This window comes from Cydia pomonella, chromosome 1, assembly GCF_033807575.1.
Source record: "Cydia pomonella isolate Wapato2018A chromosome 1, ilCydPomo1, whole genome shotgun sequence".
NCBI classification, from domain to species: domain Eukaryota; kingdom Metazoa; phylum Arthropoda; class Insecta; order Lepidoptera; family Tortricidae; genus Cydia; species Cydia pomonella.
Genome location: NC_084703.1, coordinates 3142162 through 3165173, shown reverse-complemented (window position 1 = coordinate 3165173; position 23012 = coordinate 3142162). Strand labels below are relative to the sequence as shown.

Sequence of the window (23012 nt, the reverse complement as noted above, 5' to 3'; positions counted from 1 at the left end):
CTATCTGCTGCTCTGAGAAATGTATTTAATAGGGCCCTCTTATGTAACAAACTTTGAATGTTAAAACTGTGCTAAATGCAAAAAAGTGTCCATGATTTAGTTTAATAAATTTGCTTTGAGTATATCTTTGATTCTTTTATTGTTAATAGGAGTATCATTTCTGTCATTCCCTAACATAACCAATGATTTTATTAAAGCATTAATTATAGTCTCATCATTTAGTATTTGCTCAATATTTAGGGTATTACTTGGTTTGGTTATGCTAGGAAAAACTTTAGGATTAGTAGGAGATACAGGGACTGTCGGTGCAGTATTGCTCACCACAGTGGCAAAACTTCGGCCGAGGTTTTCATACTTAGCTTTTTTTCCCTCCATTTTCTTTTGTTTTACAGGACAATCTCTGGAGATCGCCAAGTGATTGCCTTTGCAATTTATACATGTGATTTCCTCTACATAACATTCCTTATATGAATGCTGTCCGGAACAAGATGAACACATTTGTTCGCCTCGACAAACTCTTGCCGAGTGATTAAGCTTCAAGCATTTGTAGCATTGAAGCAGCGGTGGTATATACATACTTATCGGGTATCTATACATTTGCATGTATGCGTATTGTGGTAAGGTCGTGGTCGCAAAAGTAACGGCAATCGTATCTATGGGTACCAATTTGCCGTCCACTTTTCTCATGAATCTCTTGACCGAGATCACCTCCGTGTCACAGGTAATATTTTTATAGATCTCTTCATTAGTCATCTCCTTAGGTACGTAACGTATCACGCCTGTTGTCTCTGTAAGGTGTGCTGGTACAAAAGCTTTTAACTTATGTTTGCCCAAAAAATGACCATTTTGAGAAAGTTATTGGCAGGTGCAGGTTTTTTAAAAGTGATGCCTACTTTATGCGCGTTCACTAGATGCACGCCGACTATTCCTTTAACATTGTCCGTGAATAGTTTAGTCAGAGCGATGGGATTCCTATTGCCTAATTTATCATTTTCCTGCGATTCTACGTACACAACGCACTTTGCACTGTGATTGTCTGGGAATTGTCGCTTGTAATTAGGTTTAACAAACATTTTTATAGTTCGTGTTAACGTCCGAAGCAACCACCTTTCGCTTCTTTATCAACGGGGGGCGAGCCCCTGTCGGTGTTTTCACCCATTCTTATTTACACAACGTTCTATGTACACAAATTTAATATTTACACCTAAACTAAAGTAATATATACACAGAAATGATTTTAGATCTTAAGATTATGTTTTAGATCTAAGATTGAAAGTTATTATCGCTATAATTTGTGTTAAAACTTAATTTGTCATATAACTCATACACAGTGCTAGGAGTAAGCTAAGACGTATGTACAATGGTTTGATTTAAACTAAGAGATGCCACGAATAGTGGTTTTGGCTGATTACCGGATATTTGGCCCCTCTCGGCCGAAGCGCTGAATATTCGATATAATATGCGTACATTTTGAGTCACAATTATGAAAATTGTTCGCCAGCAAAACACTTTTGCTCAGATTTAATTTGTGTTGCTCAGAATTTGTCTATGTAGTTAAGAGTCTATCAAATCGAATTATGATAAAAATATAATTATTTGTAATCAACCAAAGCTTAAAAAACGGCCTTGGTTGGTAAAGCCTGACCAGTAATATTTGATCACGCGCCATATTGCGGAATTTCATTGGAACTATATTTTTCATACTAAACTGAACTGTCACCCTATACATGAGAATAACAGCGCCCTCTTGACAATGATCTTATATTTCTGGTCGGGCTTTATTTAACAACCTTCGAAGAATACATTTGGAATATTAAATATATGTAGTGGTTTACGGTTATATTTATTGTTACACTTTTCTTTTTATGTGGCATCTCTAATTTAAGCCATTTAAATTACAACGCTTTGTTATAATAATTCTTTTGATATACAGAATGTTTGATTTGTCACCTGCAATAATTTACGGGATGAATATACTTATAGGTCATAGTGAGAAACTTTTACTGTGGGGACAGCCACGAAATCGCAAAAAAAAAAAATTACTCTCCCATACAAAATGTCAAAGTCAGACAGCCAAAATCATTGATGTACGTAATCATCAATGAACGGGATTGATGAGTTAGCATGACGCGCGCGATTGGTCGCAACTAGTTGCGTTAGATTGCACGATCGGCTCCAATTCGTGAGTGCCACCGCTCAACTAGCACCATTCTTAGTGCCCCGTTCTTAGATATATGTCAATGCCTTTTTACAATTTTAATTTAATTTTATATATTCTTATCAAGCAGTATGTTTTGATAAGTTCGATACCACAATTATCAGTAACGGAAATATACAGGTGACATTAGCCATTGGACAAACCCTGAAATCCCACGTAGGGTTACTTCTCAGGAATGCTCTGACGTTAATATTCTTTTAATTAGAACGAAGGATAAAAAAAAAAAAATTCCGAACAAAAGTTATTTGCAATAATCGACAACAAAAAGAAACACACTGATAATATTTGGCAGTGTTTTTCACAATTTGTTCGAAATATTTGATAATGATGACATTTTTCAAAAGTCAGAATAGTGATTATATGCTCTTTGGTCAGAAGCTAATTAGTGTCATAAATAAAAAAGACAATCAAAAAGGTCGAAGAAGGTTCCATACTATTCTTTGAGGATATTGGGACCGTGCGCGTTGGAGGGTCTGCCATCTTGTGGTCTGAATCGGAACCATAAACATGCACATTTACACGTCAAGTGTTTTCTTGTGCATAGTAGGTTCTGCCATCTTGTGGGCTACATCGGAACAATAAACCTCACATTTACGCTTCGCGCCAAAAATCTGACAGCTCCTGTGCTGCCTCCTACAGTTCATGCACGCTCCCTATTACCTTAGGAGCTACTAACACATACAGGCTGCTCCAAAGTAAAAAATGGTAATTTGTTAATTTCTTCGAAACCGCTACACCGGCTGTTATGATACTTTGTACACTGGTTCTAAATACCCTAATGCATATGTACATTTCGGCTTTGTCCAATGGCTAGGGACACACGTTACATTAACATCACCAACTAAAATATTTTCAAGAATAATTGACTTAATTTATTATATTATAAAGTATTGATTATCCATTAGCATTTCTATGATGATGTTTATTTTAGTGAAGATAAAGCTTCAATTAATCGCTATTCCGTTCCGCCGTGTAGAGATTATAGTACATTGTGCAACGAGGGGAGTAAGTCAAATTTTAGACAGGAGGGCGGTAATTAAAGACCCGAGTTTACAATATATTTACTCCCGGAGATACACACAATGTTTTTCATTACACTTGCGAAGAAAAAACTAAATTTTAAGCGAAATAATTCTTAAACACGGTGACATATCAAACATTCGTCCGTCATTATGTAATTTCTTGAAAGGTTAAGCATCGAAGGCATAGATCTATTCAGCATTCAGCCACGATTGAAAATTATGTAAAAATAGTTTAAACGGCTGTTAAATTACACAAATAAAATAATTTTAAACATAAACAAAAATATTAAATGGTAAATGTCAGTATTTTAAAAGTAAAACTCATTATGCTACTTGGTTTGTATGAATAAGTGACATAATTAAAAAAAAAAGCTATAACTTCCTAGGGAGTTATAGCTTTTTTTTCACAATCCGTAACTCTCGCTGGAATAAAATAGCCATTTGTCCTTTAGTACACCTGCCTGTAATACGATCGTTTTCGAGCAAGCGCGATGAAAACGATATAAGATAACCTATAACATTAAAATCGGTAAGTCCACGTTCGTAAAACATGCTAAAAACGCACACATTACTACACATTTATATACAGACATACACAGCTTGCCCACCACCAAAATATCCACGGCTCGAGTCTGAATACTTTTGTACTGAAAACAGACAACGTTGCGGCGTCAGATGTCCCCGTCAATGCCCAGAATTTTACAAGGATTGTCGTCGCCATTTAAATTAAAAAAAAATGCAACGTACCCGGCTACACTTACCTTTATTCACCTTTAATAAGTTTCTACTGTTATTTTTTGGTTTAACACGAAAGTGGTACGAAATCACCTTTTAATAAAGCCCGACCAGAAATATATAAAAAAAAAAATATATATAGGACATTATTACACAAATTGACCAAGTCCCACAGTAAGCTCAATAAGGCTTGTGTTGAGGGTACTTAGACAACGATATATATAATATATAAATATTTATAAATACTTAAATACATAGAAAACACCCATGACTCAGGAACAAATATCCATGCTCATCACACGAATAAATGCCCTTACCAGGATTTGAACCCTGGACCATCAGCTTCGTAGGCAGGGTCACTACCCACTAGGCCAAACCGGTCGGTCAATATGATCATTGTCAAGAGGGCGCTGTTATTCTCATGTATAGGGCGAGAGTCCAGTTTAGTATGTAAAATTTAGTTGCAATGAAATTCCGCAATATGGCGCGTGATCATATATATTACTGGTCAGGCTTTACAAACTTGGTCCTCATTTTCCTCTCTTCATAGTGACATTATTAACCACATCAACCACAGCTATGCCCCTACTTTTGGTATATTTTGAATTTTTAATTATTATTAGTTTATTAGGAGCATTTAGAAATTTGTATGACATGTTTTCGCACCAATTTTGTACAATAATCAAAAAAATCAGAGCCTGATAGCTATGGTTAAAATATATATATATATATATATATATATTTTATTAAAAACTGATCGGCGATTGGCTCTAGTCACACCTGATGGAAAGTGAAGACAGGGCCTAAGATGGAGCTCACTGGTTCAGTAGTAGCCTATTCACTCTTGCTTTAAAGAGACCGAGGTCATATTTATCAGGGAATACAGAGGGCGGGAGCGCATTCCATTCTTTAGCCGTCCGTAACAAAAAAGAGGAGGCAAATGGGAGGAAAATGGGGACTACGTTTGTATGAAGAAGCGGCCGTTCCCTTTCCTGTTAACACAGCGCAAAAATATGTAGTTAAAAAAAAACCCTTTTAACACATGGCACGCGTATACAAAAATGTGACGTAGGTACAGTCACATGCAATATGTTACACGAGACCCGCAAAAAATATTAGACGCGCTCTTATTGCGCTACAAATAAGAACGTATCAGATATTTTTGGTGGTAGCTGTACACCACTACTTACCTATACACCAAGATCATTGGTGCAACTATTAAGTACTTAAATGTAATTCTTACCTGAATGCTTGGGAGTTACTATTTGTGAAATATCCTATAGATGGTCGCCATACAAGAAAAAATGGCTGTCAAATTTTAATAAAAGGTCTAAGAAAAAAGTTATTGGCAAAAAACAATTGTGGTACAAGCTTTAGTCGACTACTTTTCTTAGCACGGGTAACTAATACTCATCGAGACAAACTAAAACCGCACACACAATTAGGTTGCGTTGTTTCACAGTTGCATCACAGAGTTCCTATAGTCACCTCCTGTCTCCAATCTCCATCAACAGATTATTATTATGATTTAGCTTCCAAGATTTGACACTAACAAAATAACACACATGTATAAATAAAACTTTGTAAATAGAATACACTAAGTATTTGTTTCGTTTTAAAATCGAACGAGACAATCATCAACTAATACATATTAGGACCGTGGGGTCAGAGGTATGCTAGAGGATAGGCATCTACTAAAAATACAAACTTTATAATTCAGCGATTTAATTGTATTAAAACGATTTATATTCATTACAATGTAATACCAGCAAAACAATTATATAAAAAAATAACAGATCGCTAACAATAATTAATACACATTTCAAATAATAGCTTAAAATGCATTTCTATCACTCCAGTCTTAGCCATTGTAATGTAATCAACGTACTATTTAATAATTATTAGCATACTTAAAATAATGAGAGTGAACGACATCACTTATTATTAAGTCTGAAGCCGAGGGCCCGCTGCCGTTTAAATACTGTTAATAATATTAAAATTAATTAACCTAGTAATTTAGTTATTATTTGGTTTATGAGTAATTGGTGCGATTGTCAGCGCAGAAGTAAATATTGTCCAATATTAGTTCATTTCATGTAAAATTATAAATGATGACGCATCCAAATTTGGATGCGTCATGTTTCATAATTCTTTAAAATGTAATGCAAAAAATCTTACTACGAAGAATATGAAATTAGATGTATGTATAATACCAATTCGTGGCTTGTAAAATCCTTAAGATATTCGTTAGTAGTGTTGCACTATTTTCAAAGTTTTGAATAGGTATAAGGATCTCACAAAATACAATGGCATGTACAGTCAACCAATTTGATTCCTAGGCCACTATAGAACCATGTCATAATGACTTCTACGACAGTGCTTATTGAGTGATGCATGTCATGTATAGAGTAGTTAAAGCGACAAGGTTCTATAGTGGCCTAGGATTCAAATCGGTTGACTGTACTAGTTAAGTCTACGCTGACTTTAGTTTACGTCTTAAAATAACAATCCAATGCAGCATTTGGAATACATATATAATATAAAATTAATAGTTAATCTCAGTATAAGAAGAAAAAAAACATGATTATACCCGCGTGCAAAAATCCACAGAAATTGTTCCAACCAGTTTCTCGCTTCAATAAAATACAGTGTAATAATAATAATAAGCTCCCAGGGCAGCTTGTGGCGAGCTGTCGGGGAGTAACGACCCCACGGACCCGAGTGTTCCCGAGAGTCGGTCAGGGTCTCCGTCGGTCGGAGTGGACCCCAAGGGGACCCGCAGGACTCTCAGCTCTGGCTTGCCTTCATTGGCTGTCCAGAGGGGAGTCGTTAGAGCTAAATGCTCCAGGGGTGGAAGTGAAAACTTGCATAAGACGCGAGTTGGCACAGTGGCTGTTATCAGCCACTGGGTAGAAAGCGGCGTACATCTCTCGACACCCCTGAGCCGCTCACACCGGTGTTGCTCCTGGTCGGCATTTTCAGAGGCCCATCTAGTGGGCGGCAAGTCACCGCCTGCCTCGATAACTAATGAAAACATTGTTATGGCAAGTGTCCGGACGTCTTTGCAATAACCCAGTCTCATTGTCCACCCAAATTTCAATCCATAGACCGTTTTACTGTTCACTTTTACAACAATAGTCCCAATGCCTGCTGCGACCAGTTCATGGGTATCTATTGTTGCACCTGTGAACGGGTTCCAGCAGGTGTTCTACATGACATTAAATCTCTCCAATGGGCCTCTACGTGTTGGATCTCTATCCCAAGCAAGCCTATCAAAAGACCGGGATTTATAGGCCCGTGAAATCCAAGGAGATACAATAATAATATTACACTGTATTTTATTGAAGCGAGAAACTGGTTTCATGAAAAAATATTATTCAAATTGATAGTTAAATTGAATACAATTTCTGTGGATTCTTGCACACGGGTATAATCCTGTTTTTTTGCTTCTTATACTTATAAATTTTTGTTTGCCCTTCCATCCGTGTCACTTAGCCAGTTTTGCTTTTGAGTGATAGATTCTCTACAATGACACAGTGAACGTCAAAACGACAAAAAAATAATACATAGTAAACATATAATGAGTAATGACTAATTATATAAATAAAGAAACTGTTATACCTAATTAATGTTTGTTAATAATAACCACAATACACGTATAAAAAATGTGCCGCAATCAATCAAATACTTGCCAATTTTCGGCAATAAAATCCAATAACACACCAATATTCATTTCAACAATCTACAATCTCACGAGTATAAAAGGAATGCTTCTTGTCAGTGCAACGTGTATTTTAATTAATTTCAATCCGATTTAATAATCTAGTAGAAAATACTATAGATAAAGCAAGTGATCCCATGTAATTTAGCATTTTGTTCGCTAGTTACTTACGAATTAATCGGATAGTATAATGCAATTGCCATACTTTTAGGGAAACTAGTTGAGCTAAATTAATGATTAATCTTTTAAGCAAATTATAAAATACAGAAAATAGTATAAATAATGTATACATTTCCAAGTCAAACAGCGTCATTTTTAATAAACACGTGTACGTTTTGTCATTGAAATTTAATGACAGAATTTGCGTCATATAAAAGTAATAATAACATAGAGCTGTAGGTCCCACATATAACTGATTCATTACCCGTTACAAATTTAACAAAGCCTTTATTCGAACTAATCCATTCGTGCTTATACAACTCAAGCCTTTCCAAACACACAACTCAAACATTTACAGATATGTAACACCTACTTTGGCGGCCGAATTTTTAAAACAAAGCATATAAGTTTAATGAGGAAATTTTAAGTATTTGACGACTTACACTTTATCCAAAAAATCCGGTGGGTTCACCAGTATCCGAACGATTTAAATCAATATGTTATTGAGTTAAGGTCAACGTGGAGAAGACCGTGTATCAGGTATGGGTCTACAAGCCCTTTCGTCGCTTCTAACTCTTGTTTGTACGCATACTCCACTTACAGAAGGTCGGTAGAGCAGCAGGAGCGAAGCTCTTTCTTTCAGACTGTGTCTGAACGAAGTAAGTAGGTATACGAATACGAGAGTTCTTGCCCTACGACGGTCTTCTCCACATTGTCTGTTAGCTTCCTGATATTAATTTATTCTAAAATAAAGGCATAAAAGTGTCTGATCAAAAATTAACGATTGATTAAATGCTTACTGCGTATAAAGTAAAATACAAGCTATTTGAAAATCAAACTACATGTTTTGTACGCACATCCATATTATTAAATAAACGTATACGTATTAATACACAATAAAATAGTTTAGATTGGTCTGACTGCAAATAATAAAACAAAAAATCGATGCGTCACCCAGCATAATTTGAATGTAATGTAGATATTTTTTTAAAAGAGCCGCTAGGACATTCATCACCTAACCACATATGACATTACTTAGTAGACGCACTAACATCAATAGGCCAGGTACTTAATTAAGATATCGTTAAGGAAAAATCTTTTGGCTTGTTTACCTTATAATATACTGTGTTGTATTGTTTGTTATCTTGTATTTTATAATGTACTCTTGACGATCATAATATTAATTCTTATATATTTTACAATAATTTATAATGCAATTTAATATTATGAAATAAATAAATATAATATCATATAAAAGAAAGTGTCAAAGAAGAAAAAAGATATTAAAAGTCAGCTTGGTTATTTTTACTTAAACTTGTGTTAAGCTCATTGGTTTTTAAAGTTTTTCAATAGGTTTGTAGTAAATAATAAACAAGTGTTTAAGCTCAGAATTTACTATTATATTACTGTTGCCAACTAACGCCAAGAGAAAACTGATTGGGGCAGTCCTGACTCAACGATATTCGATGTTATCACTTACTTCAGACGTCCCCTAATAACGATGCCCTAAATTTCATTCCTTATAGGAAGAGTTTTGGGATGAAAGACTATCTCTATAAGTGATCAGTTTCCGAAATCTGTTTGTCTGACATCTAAAAATCCAGATACACAAGCTCTCACAGAAAACCTCTTTAAGTTTAAGCTCCACAATGAAAAAATACATCTTAATCCGCGTCCAAAATCAGACATCTAAATATCCAAACACAAACAACAAAACAGTATGAAGTAAAAAGGAATGGACATAAAAAACACCCAAGGTAATTACCACAGCTTATTGTGGTAAAACTTGACATCGAAGTACCCTTGATCGGTGAGTTGAGAGTCACGACGTGGGGCGGCCGAGCCTGCCGGAGACGGCGCGGCGGACACCGCCGGAGCGACCTGTAATGTGGTCGGGCGCTCCGGGCTGGGTGAAGCCGGTACCTCCGGTTCAGGCTCTGGAACCGGCTCCGGCTCAGGCTCTGGTACCGGCTCCGGCTCAGGCTCTGGGGTTGGTATTTTTGGAAGCTCAGCCACTGGTGTTGCAGTGTCTTCAGGAGTTCTGTACGGGTATAGAACGTTATGAAAACCGCCAATGGAACATTCCTTGTCCAATGATAAATGATATTACATACCTCTAGCATTATATTTTAACTAAAATGTTTTATCCTTCTGTGCACACATGTTTAGAGCTATCCAGATCTGAACTGCAAGTTAATATTGTAATCCCTACAATTGTGAACTTGTTTTGTGAGCCAAATGAATAAAATAAAATCCACATGCTTATCCTTTATAGTTTTTCTTTTTTGTATCACTTTCATTGAGTCCATTTTTCCGAAAAAGACGCTCGTAGAACCCTCTAAAATTCGCGTTTGTACGGGTCACACTTTTAATAGGTTGCATTGCACCCAGTAAGAGATGAATTCAAAAGACCGAAGATAAATATAATGCTCTTGGTTTATTTTCTCTTCTCGATTTTACTATTATATTTATTCCATTCAAGAATTTTACTATCTTTGTTAATTATACGCAGTTACATTATTTTGTATATTTTGTAAGTGTAACTATTATTATTACGGTCATTATAAGACATGACGCAGTCATAAAAACTGCGTCATTTTTTCACATCACTAACATTGATTCTTGTATTTTTACATGGTTTATTTTCTCTTCTCGATTTTACTATTATATTTATTCCATTCAAGAATTTTACTATCTTTATTAATTATACGCAGTTACATTATTTTGTATATTTTGTAAGTGTAACTATTATTATTACGGTCATTATAAGACATGACGCAGTCATAAAAAACTGCGTCATTTTTTCACATCACTAACGTTGACTCTGGTATTTTTATATAAGAACTAATGGAATAAATGACGAATTAATTGAATTGTATGGAGACTCGTATTATAAATTACGATTTTACAGAAAACTTGATACGTATGCCTCCAGATTTACACTAAGTCAATATGAAATGTTAATTGTATTGAACATTGTTAAATAAATATTTTTAGTACATTAAAATGTATTTGATCAGTTATTAAGTATTCCATGAATGAAAGTACAGTGAGTAGCAATTATATGTATACATTATTGTAGTTTTTGTTGACCGGATGAAATTAGTATAATATGGATGATTTGCATTAGACCGAAATCTTTTTCTTAGTAGTACATGAAGTGTGAGTTATACATAAAAAGTGTTAGAGTCGGACCACGCTAAGTTTTCATGCCAAGTGCTAGGTAAACTATGGCTTAGCATGATCAGAGTCTAGGCGATTCTCAGACTGACACTGCAAACGGAGTGACATATAATCCCTGGTACAGCTACGTCCAACTGTGGGCTGAAATTGGGCTACCATTGACATGGAAACCAAAGTTTTATTTTGATTGAAATAGATTTTACCGAACATTGTTATGGTAACTTTTGAATTTGGGATAATTTGGCATAAAGAGTATCGAGTTATGATATTTTTTTCGAATAAAATCTATGGAGCAGGAGCGAAAAATCAATTTATATCAAAAACCGTACAACAAACCATAATATCCTCTCAGATGTCCATACTAAGAATTATTTGTGATTTTTTGGCATACTACATATTTCCGTCACGTAAATTTCAACAATAAAATTGAAAATAACAACTTTGGTTTCTGGGTGAATCAACTTTTTTTGTTTTGTTATCCTGTCCCGTTGTCCAAGGGAAAACAGTGGCACAGTTTGTTTGAAGAGACGTTGTATACCGTTCTATTAACATGCTTAGTAGGGGGCCCATTATGGACATTGGTTATAACGACCACAAAAACACAAGTTTGATACATTTAAGTAGCATAAAATCAGTATTTCAATGAACTTTTGTCCCCTGGACAACTAATCGTAACCATGGCAACGAGTGACGCTAAACAGTTGATTCTCCCTTCTATGCCAATGGAAGCCGAATTTTAGCCCACAGTGCGGCTTGCTATGGTATCATGGTCGCATTTTTATCACTTGTCATGTTATGCGTCACTTTCGCACTTACATACTTGTTAGAACGTGACAGGCGTGGTGACAAATGATAAAGAGCCGACCATCTTAGCCCTACTGAGTGTGTTATACCCGGCATGTTTTTTATTGTTTTCATTAACTAACAAATTAATCAATAATCGGTGTAAATCGCTTTACCAGGCTGAGGGAGATATATTTCCCACATACGACACTTGAAACTTGTGTTCTATCTTTAATAAATAAGACTGACATTCGATTGTCATTTTTTATTCTTATATTTAGAAAAAGCGCTGGCGGCCTAGCGGTAAGAGCGTGCGACTTGCAATCCGGAGGTCGCGGGTTCAAACCCCGGCTCGTACCAATGAGTTTTTCGGAACTTATGTACGAAATGTTATTTGATATTTACCAGTCGCTTTTCGGTGAAGGAAAACATCGTGAGGAAACCGGACTAATCCCAACAAGGCCTAATTTTACCCTATGGGTTGGAAGGTCAGATGGCAGTCGCTTTCGTAAAAACTAGTGCCTACGCCAAATCTTGGGATTAGTTGTCAAAGCGGACCCCAAGCTCCCTTGAGCCGTGGCAATATGCCGGGACAACGCTAGGAAGAAAAAAAATATATTTGCCTGAAAAAAATTAAAACCAGTAATTGAGATATTTAGGAGTTTTCGTGATTTCACAGGATTTTGAAGGTTTTTTGTAATTTCATGGACGATTAACCGCAGACAAAATTGGCTAACCGGATCAGTAGGGCTAAGTCGGCTCTTTATCATTTGTCACCATGCCTGTCACGTTCTAACAAGTAATGTAAGCGAGATAGTGACGGGAATAGTGACAAGTGATAAAAATAAAACGATGCTGCCACCGCAGGGTGCCCAGCTAAAAAAACTTAGGCAAATATTTTATCAACACATAAGGTGAGACCTGAGACCCTAATACATACCTACCATAAATGATAAAGGTACTTAGCAAACAAGGATATTGTCTAGAAATAGTCTTACTAGATAAATATGGCTTTATCACAAAATATGGTTCTCCAAATACTGTTCGGGACAAATACAGAGTGATTCTGTTATTTCTGACCGTATGGTATTCTGAGGGATGAATATAATAGGTCATACTAAACAACTTGTACCGTGGAGCCTACCCCAAACGCAAAAAATCCACTCTCTCGAATTTTTGCAAACTGCAGACTTTTTTGGGGTCATCCATTAATTACATCACACGTTTAGGGGGAGGGAGGGGGTCAAGAAAATGTGACATGTTGTGACAAGGGGGAGAGGGGAGTCACATACTTTGTGACGTCACTTTAACATCAGTAATCGATTTTATTGTTAGATTTTTTATTCGTTGCAAAGTTAAATAACCAATTTTTTGATCGAATGTTCGTTATATTTTCTTTCCTAATCTGTTTTGTGTTACTTATATTTCTTTTATCAAAAGTATAGGGTTGGCCAAATGTGACAAGCAGAGGGGGAGGAGGGGTCAAAAAACCTAGAAATTCGTGTGATGTAATTAATGGATGACCCCTTTTCGCGATTTCGCTGTCTTAACCCTTCTTTGCATGGTGATGGAATTTTTCACCATAACATTGTCCTATTAATTAAAGGTAGTTTTGCGGGTGATTGACATTTTTTAAGACTCATGTTTCAACAACAGTACAGCGTGAAATGGAACGTAGTTGTGTTGATAAAAAAAGAAAAGAATTTTGACTTCTTTAATTTTTTTGCGGGCTCGCCGTTTCGTGCCATTTACGAAAACTGTTGACCTTGTACTTTGTATTCTGAACGATAGCACTTCGAAAATATTGATATTTGCGGAATAATTCATATGTATCCGGTATGTAATTTAATATTATGTTACTTTTAGTGCATTCATTTTCGATATTGGAAACTCGAGAGTATGTGAGGGAAATTTCCATCATTATGCAACAACTTCACTCGTAAAGTATGGCGAATTATTTATTAGTAATGACCAAGTGTGATCTATGTTAAAGTGCCGTGTAAAATCTTATACCTTTAAACGAGCAATTCTTGTATATATATATTTCTGTGATCTCGGAAACGGCTCTAACGATTTCGCTGAAATTTGGTATATGGGGGTTTTTGGGGGTATACAATCTATCTAGATTAGTCTTATGTTTGGGAAAACGCGTGTTTTCGAGTTTTCATGCGTTTTTTTTTCGACGCAGAATATGGTTAACACGCTAATTTCGTGTTGCCCGCCACTGTCCATCTGGTTCAGCGGGTTAAGACGCGGACTGCTAAACGAGTGTTACGGGTTCAAATCTCGCCCGGTGACTTTTTTTTATATGTTCAAGTTTATATATAATTTTTTAATTTTTATTGTTTTAGACAAGTTTAATTTTTGTAAAAAAATGTAGTTAAGATTATCACCTATACACCACCATATTACAATAAATAGTTATAACCGAGCAAAGCTCGGTCGCCCAGGTACTGTCTTAATAAAAGTAATAAACTGTTTCCTGAAATATCACGTAGAATAAATATTTTGTAACTCTTGTATAAAATAAATAAGAATAAATAGCGGATCAAACAAGGTGTCAAAAGTATCTACCAGTCTGTAACAGCGTCACAAAATGCGATGGTTCTATATGTAGAATAATTAAGATCGTAAAAGATATACTTTTGAACGTAAATTTCATAGATTTATCTATATTTGGAAAAGTTATACGGAATATCAGATACTTTTGGCGCGTTGTTTCATCCGCTACTATTGATGCTGACTGTACTAAACGTTTGTCAGCGTTTGCATAATGATGGAAGTTACCATCATATTAAAAAATAGACATATTTCGTAAATCTTATCTTATATTTTTACCGTAATGTGGAGGTCAGCTAAGATTATGCTGATTAATTTAAAAAAAAAGTAAATCACGCAAAGAAGGGTTAATAGTCAAAGTGGTTTCGTGTGACCTACAAATCAACTCCTTAGAATACTCTAACCCACCATACTGACCATATGGTCAGACGTTACAAAATACCCTGTATTTTATTTTACTTCAACCAACTATAGTCAGGTAGCAGACATTTTCATTTGTTGCCGCCATGTTGTCCGGTTAGACTATCACAGTGTATAGAAAACAATAAGTTTGGATTCAAGCAAAATAATAAAATGTCTACAGAAAAAAAGAATGTGAGCGACTGCATCTCTAATTACAAATAATCTTTATAACAAAACATTAATGTGTAACTATTATTATAGAACAAATACCCTGAGGTAAAAACCTCTAGTTGAATTATAATATAATTAATAATAAACGTTTTATTTTACGTTATTTACAAAAATTTGGTATTAATGAAACCAATTATTACAATATACAGTTGTTTGATATTGTCACACAAATTGACTAAGTCCGACAATAAGCTCAATAGGCTTGTGTTGAGGGTACTTAGACAACGATATATGTAATATATGAATATTTATAAATACTTAAATACATGGAAAACACCCATGACAGGAACGAATACCTGTGCTCACCACAAATATAAGTCCTTATCGAGAATCTAACCCGGGACTAGGATTTCTGCTCGAGAATTCTCGAGGCGGCAAATCTCGAGAAATTCGTCCTTCACCGAGGCGGAAAAAAAAATATCAATGCCTCGAGAAATACATCTCTTGTTATAGTAAAAAGAAATAACTTGCCGATAACTTGAAAAATACTGGGCCGGTTTCCATATTATTTTGTTTTTCACAAATCTAAAACTTCAAGGAACATGATCACATAAAAAATTAAACCGGCTTACAAATATATTGGGTGCAGTTGAAAAAATGCAAAGTGATGCAATACTTTTGCACGCGAGTGTATAGTGTATTTACTTTAGGTAGTTAAATAAATGTAAACAATGTTTTTTTTTTTACATTTTCAGGCACTTAAACATTTATTAGTTAACCAACCAAATAATAAACTGCCTTGATCCGTCCCCTATCGTTCTGGCTTCAACAGATTTTCTTATAATATAACTTTTGAACTACTACCCTCAAATGTCTAAAGAATTCGTCTCGTTCAAGGTTCATTACTATGCTTCCTTGCGCATTAGAAAAAGGTAAACAATCTTGACGCGTCTTTTTTTGAAAACGCATAAAACAATAGTAACTATTACTTATGAAAGGAAAATAATTTAAGTAATCGTATATGATTTATAATTGTTCCATATTTGCCTCGACTTATTTTTCTAACGTGTTTTTCAAAAAAAACGACGCCTCATTAGATCGCTTATCTTATTTATTATGCTAAAAGCCGAATTACAGATATTAATAACAAATATAATCAAATTAATTTACTCTTAATAAATTAAATAATACCGATATATTCCTATTGGCAAACTAGCACGATTTTAGCAAGTTTATTGTTACGCTGAGTAAATATATTACGTTGTAAATCTTCTGTAAGTTTGTCACATAGAGTTAAATTGATTCACTCGAATATTCTTTCCCAATAAAACACCATATTGTGATTTGTATACATTTTGTTGAATACCTAAAGAAATACACTATAGCATATTACATCACCGGCGCCTGCACCTATAGTTTTTTTTTTGTTGAATTTTTGATTATTAAGTGCAGTTTATGGTAATAAAAAAATTACCATTTCATCTCATTTGTATAATTATTGATCTCACCTATGACTCCTATGCATCAAATTTGTGTTAAAGAAAAAAAAAAATGAAAATAACATCATGTATTTTGAGACGTTCAAAACTTCTCGAGAAACTCGAGACATCCTGGTCGAGAATTCCCGTGCCTCGAGAAATAAAAAAGGTCGAGAAACCAGAAACCCTACCCGGGACCATCGGCTTCATAGGCAGGGTCACTACCCATTAGGGCAGACCGGTCGTCAAGAATTATGTTTTTGACTTCCCGTAATCGGGAGTGATTATTGTTGAAAAATGCCAATAAATATTTCTCACATCGTAAATATAATTTAGCCATATCTTCATTTCAGCAAAGCTATCTTAAGGCGAAAGTTTTGGCAAATTAAACATATGTAGATTTCTACAAAGGGTCCTTATACACATGGATAATAAAGCCCCTTCTCTAATGGAAAGCCACATATCGCTAAAGCCCAATAATATAAACTCAATCATAATTTAGCGTAACTACAATAAATTAGCCCAATTTTAAATAATTTAAGTAAAAAATTCGTGACAAAGCCTTACTTGCTATAAAACAATCTATTTAGATCTACAAAAGAAGTTCTATTAATAATTAATTTTGTTCTACAAAACGTAGTTTTGCCATCACTGCCTCAGCGCCATCTTGGGTAAAATTAGTTATAACTGAAAATTAAAATGAAATGAACGGAAATTAAATTAAACAATAACTTTAAAAAAAAAACTCATAATAAGCATAAAAGCTTGGGATATAAAAATATTATCAATACCGAGTATAGCAAAGCATTAATAAAAACACAGGAATGTGCATACATTTATGAATTAGACTAGTTGACAATTTTTAAATAATGGTATCAATCGATCAGAGCCCCTAGTGTACATTTATTCGATATCGCGATGTGACGTACGTTTGCGTTAAGTCTCATTTTGTATGAGATTAAGAAATAGCGCGCCAAGCGAGACGTTTTGGAAACTCAAAATCCCATACAAAATAAGTCACGCTATGGAATAAATTTACTCCAGAGTCTCTAGTTTGTTTTTAGGATCAAAGGTCTATAATATAATATAAGACCCAATGCGTTAAAGCAATACAAAAACACAAATGATAGTCAAAATCTGACAATCGCAGTTTACTGAAGCTCCTAACAAAATGGCAATACATCGTGACGTCACCAGCAGAGATCGGCGGGGGTGAGCTGTATTCAGTTTTTGCATAACATGGACATACCTTGTCATTTAATGGTAACTGCCCCATGTGTAATTAATAATTATAAACTAATTAAATTATTTACTTGTATTTATTTGTATTTATTTTTTGACTCAGTTAAACGACGTTGCATACAATACTTTTTCTACGACGCACTTTGAAATAAAATTGTAAATTTAATTAAATTATTTTATTTCGGCTGCCTTCACGTCACGTCGCAATCAAAACCTATGGAATGTGATTAATCTATTTTACACAGCTTTCTGCTTAAGTGAGATAAAAGTTTGGATATATTAAGGTTCTGACGGAAGATCAGCGCTGTGGTCTCCGCAGCATTTATGCTGAGTCAGCGCCTATTCTTTACCACAACACATGACCCTCTACTAATATCTCTATTAATCTAAAAATAAGACACGTAATACATTTGATTGTTGACGTAATTATTGATATTAGTGTCAAACTGTATGTTACTTTTTCTTTGTCTCTTGTCAATTTTCTTTCTCTCTTGTTATTTGTTTGTGTCACAAAGCATGTAAGTTGTGGTTGAATAAAGATTTTATCTATCTATCTATCTATACCTTGTCATTTAATGGTAACTGCCCCATGTGTAATTAATAATTATAAACTAATTAAATTATTTTATTTCGGCTGCCTTCACGTCACGTCGCAATCAAAACCTACGGAATGTGATTCTATTTTACACAGCTTTCTGCTTAAGTGAGATAAAAGTTTCATCTAGTATTAAAGCAAGCTTCCTTAGATAATATGATTATTATTGTATATCCATTTCACTTCACTCACATCAGTGGATGTAGAAAGATCTTTTTCTATATACAAATAAAGCTCAAATAATACTCTTTAAATATAGGAAAACTTATAGTTATTTATTACAAAATAAATAAAAAGCTTAGCACTCGTTTTATAATGAATTTTAATTTTAGTTTAATCATTTCAGTCTTGTCTTTTTTTAATATTTATATATGGATACTCCATATCCATATTAACATCAACAAGACACAGCTACATGACGTTAATGAAGTAAAAACAGCTCACCCCCGCCGATCTCTGTACCCCTAGTGTAACTTTGATCGACATCATAACGTGACGAACGCGTTTGCGTTAAGTCTCATTTTGTATAGGATTTTGAGTTTCCAAAACGTCCCGCTTGGCGCGCTCTTTCGAAATTCAATACAAAATGAGACTAAACGTACATTTTGGTGAATCAGACGTCAATGTTTTCATGTAATAGCAGTTTTCGATTCCGAGCTTGGCCCCAGAGTAAAAGCTGTGTGAACCCACATATTTACCCCTCAGCGCGTCAAACATAACAATTTCACCCTGTATAAAAATAAACTTTCATATGGACCACCATTGTATGCAAAAGGTATAGTTGAAAATGTACAAGAGTAGAATTGTAACTTTTTGAAACTAGAACCAGCTTGTAGCTTCTACCGATCGATGCAAAAAAAATAGGGTATTTGACACATGTTGAATTTTTTAAATAAATCTAGTTAAATAGATAGAAAACAGGGATCGGAACTCTGAAATAAACATATCGAGGGCTTCATGCTAAAGGGGCGTATAAGCAAGAACCCTACTTTTCAGGAGACACAAAAAACTGAATAACTTTTGTTACAATGTACCGATTGTTCTACAATTTTGCATAGGGTATTTAAATTACTATCTTTTTCATGTGTCATGCCTAGTTTCGTTCTACCTATTCTAAAAAGCAGTAATTATGTAGTTACGCCTCTTTACCACGACAAAAATTTCCGAAATTTAGGTTGAAATTTTTTGAAAAATACTTGAGATTTATGGTCGTATAATTCATATTTTTTTTCTATTCGATAATTTAATCATGAAAGGTGGAAATACTGTTAATAATTCGAAATACTTTAATTTTACAGTAATTTAGTCATCATTGTGTAGTTTCTTCTATTTTTTCTGATTTTTATACGCCCGTCTGGGCTGACGAATCTATCGTGTAAGTATCCTTTATTTGTGGTCGTATAATAGGGCGCCAAATTATATTGTGAGTAAATGTTCATAAGTTCATCTAGATTTTACCATTAAAATGATTCCTGATGGTTTTGATAGTGTCACAACTGTCCACGAGATTAAGCAATGTCGACTCGAGCTGGTTACCGATTGGGTAAGTAACTGTTTTGAATAGTCACTTTGAGCATTTCAGTGTTTCAATAGCCTCCGTGGTCTAGTGGTTAGAGCGGTTGTCTCTCGATTCGGAGGTTCTGGGTTCTAATCCCGGTGGGGACACTGTCAAGCAAAAGTCGCTTTGTGACTTTGTGAGACTATTCCCGGTTTAGCTAGGACATTGCAGGCTGAATCACCTGATTGTCCGAAAAGTAAGATGATTCTGTGCTTCGGAAGGCACGGTGTAAAGTCGTTGGTGATAATAGAGGGAAAAATCGAAGGGAAAAGAAGCAGAGGGAAAAGAAAAACTACATGGATGGATAACCTTAGGAGTTGAACGGGAATGGACGCTGCCTCGCTGGGCAGAAAGACTGCAAATAGAGAAGAGTTCCGGACTGTGGTAGCCGACATCCGTTGAGGATATGGTACCTGAAGAAGAAGAAGAAGAATCTTACAACCCACACGATAAGAAGAAGTGTTTCAAAAGACAATCACGCCGCTTACTCGGATTTTTGCCTATAATAGCAGTCGTTTAGCCGTTCGGTGGGAGTTAGCGTTAAAACGTGTGGGCTTACTTAAGAAAACTGACTTAACTGAATTCCAATAAGATCATTTTTACTATTTGTGATAGTATTAGGTAAATGGTAGTCACTCAAAAGTCGAGTAGTACAGAACGATTTTACAGAAAAGAATTGAAATCGGTAGTAAAGGATGCATAGAAATTGCTAAGACAACACAATGACAGCTTTACTAAAAAAGCAGTCAAGAAACAATCAAACGATTAAATTTAGAGTGCATTAACTAGAACAAAAGGTTAAAACGTATCAAAACTTGTATTTATACAATAAACATTACTCCTTCTTTAATGGTACCACTGGTAACAAAATTATAACTATCTTAAACAATAAAATATTATTAAAAACTTCTAAACAAATAAATACGACATCATTTATCGTCATTTCATAAAAAGAAACAATATTAAACCTTCTCTACTAATAAACCTAAAAGTAGTTTAGCTAACAACTTAACCCACTTACGTCTCCATCAAATTATAACAGAGGAATGTTACACTTAAGAATTACAACCACCCCGACGGAGGACGAGTGGCTACAGACATATGAGGTAATCAGCCCGCAGCACACGCAGTGGGCCTTAAACAGCTTTGACTCATTCAAATCTCCAGGAATGGATGGGATCTTCCTTACGCTTCTTAAATGGGGCGGGAAGCATCTCACTCTGAAGGTGACCATCGTTCTGCGCGCCTGTCTGGCTCATAGGTACGTGCCGAAGCAATGGAGGGAGGTCTTGACCTTATCTTCATACCGAAACCAAGTAAAAGCGACTACTCGGACCCCAAATCCTTCAGGCCCATCAGCCTGACCTCTTTCATGTTGAAAACATTAGAGAGGTTGTGTGACAGGTACCTTAGAGAGAGGGTGCTAATTCATGTGCCCTTGCATCCAAACTAACATGCCTACAAACCTGGCAAATCTACAGAATCAGCACTTCATGCATGTAAGTAAAATTGAGGTGGCGATCAAAAACAGATCCATGTGCTTAGGAACCTTCGTAGATATAGAAGGGGCTTTCGACAGGCTGAACCTGGTCAGCAGCATTACAGCAGCACTGGTAAGACATGGCGCGAATGCAGTTATGACAGAATGGATAAACAACATGTTGAGCCAATGAACCATCAAACTCGGGACGGGCGAAACACAGCAGGCATTAATAGCAAAAGGATGCCCCCAAGGAGGAGTCCTATCGCCACTACTACTATAGAACCTTGTGGTGAATGACCTGATCATCACACTAAACAATAATCACTATTACACAATCGGCGATGCTGACGACATAGTTATACTGACGAGCGGCAATCATGCAACTGCAAATGATTGTAACAACGAACTCTCAGTCAATCCTAACAAAACTGAGCTGGTTATGTTCACCAACAAACGCAACTTGGGAAACTTCCGCCTTCCCAAACTGTTCGACACTGAACTCCAACTATCTGCTGAGGTAAACTATTAAGGGGTAATACTTGACAGCAATTTGAATTGAAGCAATCACCTAAACGGCAAAATTGACAAAGCCACAGTCGTATTCTGGCAATGTCGTAAAATGGTGGGTAGAACCTAGGGGCTAACCCCAAAGATAACTCTATGGCTTTACCAGGCAGCCATACGACCAATAATAAGCTAAGGTAGTTTGGTGGCCACGCACCAAACTATCCATAGTTGAAGCTAAACTACAACGACTCCAGAGGTTGGCCTGTATGGCGACCACGGGCTGCATGAGGACAATACAAACCACGGCCCTGGAAGCCTTACTGGGCCTGCCGCCGCTGTACCTCTTTATACAACAGGAAGCGCTAGGCTACGGCGGTACGTCTCAAAAAATCTAATCTCTGGAGACCACCTAGGGTACCACACACCGAGATCCTCTACGAGGCGATAGGTAAGGAACCGCTAATAGAAGCGGTGACTGACAGGATACCCAGACAATTCGTCTTCGACAAGAAATACAAGATACATAACTGTATCTCGTGAAGGGCTCAACCCAAGAGAGCTGAGAATCTTCACGGATGGAACAAAGACAAGGTCAGGCAATGGCGCTGGAGTATTCTCAGAGGACCTAAACATACATATCTCAACACCACTAGGTGCCCACAACACAGTCTTCCAGGCATAATATATGGGCATCATAATGGCAGCACACGCAATCGCCTCAAGGAAAGTATTGGACTACCCCATCCCCATCGGTCAGTACTACAAGCTCTGCAAAGTTATACTTTGACCTCAGGGCTAATCTACGAATGCCACAAAGCTCTGTCAGAGGTGAGCACCACCACCAGCGTAACTCTGCAGTGGATCAATGCGAATGGAACGATGCGGCCGACATATTGGCGAGAGGAGGTTCGGAACTGAGGGTGGCAGGACCGGAGCCAATTATACCTCTGCCTTATGCCTGGCTCCGGAACATGCTGCGACACAACACCAAGGTAAAACACCAACAGTACTGGTCTAACCTAGGCACGTGCAGGCAGGCGAAGGAAGCCCTCCCGACAATCGACCCCGGTTTGTCGAGGAGGCTGAGACAGCTGAAGAGGCCACAGCTCCGGCTTTTGACTGGGGCCATAACCGGCCCCGCCCCACTAAACAAACACATACTAACCCTACGTGCTACAGATAGCCCCATCTGCAGA

The 23012-nt window shown here is 36.1% G+C and overlaps 1 protein-coding gene across 4 annotated transcripts in view; it reads right to left on the bottom strand.

Annotated features, from left to right (window-relative positions):
- Positions 1-23012, bottom strand: part of LOC133526599 (alpha-tubulin N-acetyltransferase 1-like) — a 77342-nt gene that overhangs the window by 20232 nt on the left and 34098 nt on the right. The window contains exon 7 of one of the 4 annotated variants that reach the window (XM_061863306.1): positions 5684-9896. The exons of the other annotated variants lie outside the window; for them this stretch is intronic. Coding sequence (XP_061719290.1) covers positions 9617-9896 — 280 coding nt within the window. The 3' untranslated portion in view covers positions 5684-9616. Of the gene's footprint in view, positions 1-5683; positions 9897-23012 lie in introns of those variants that run through there. 4 annotated transcript variants of the gene reach the window in all.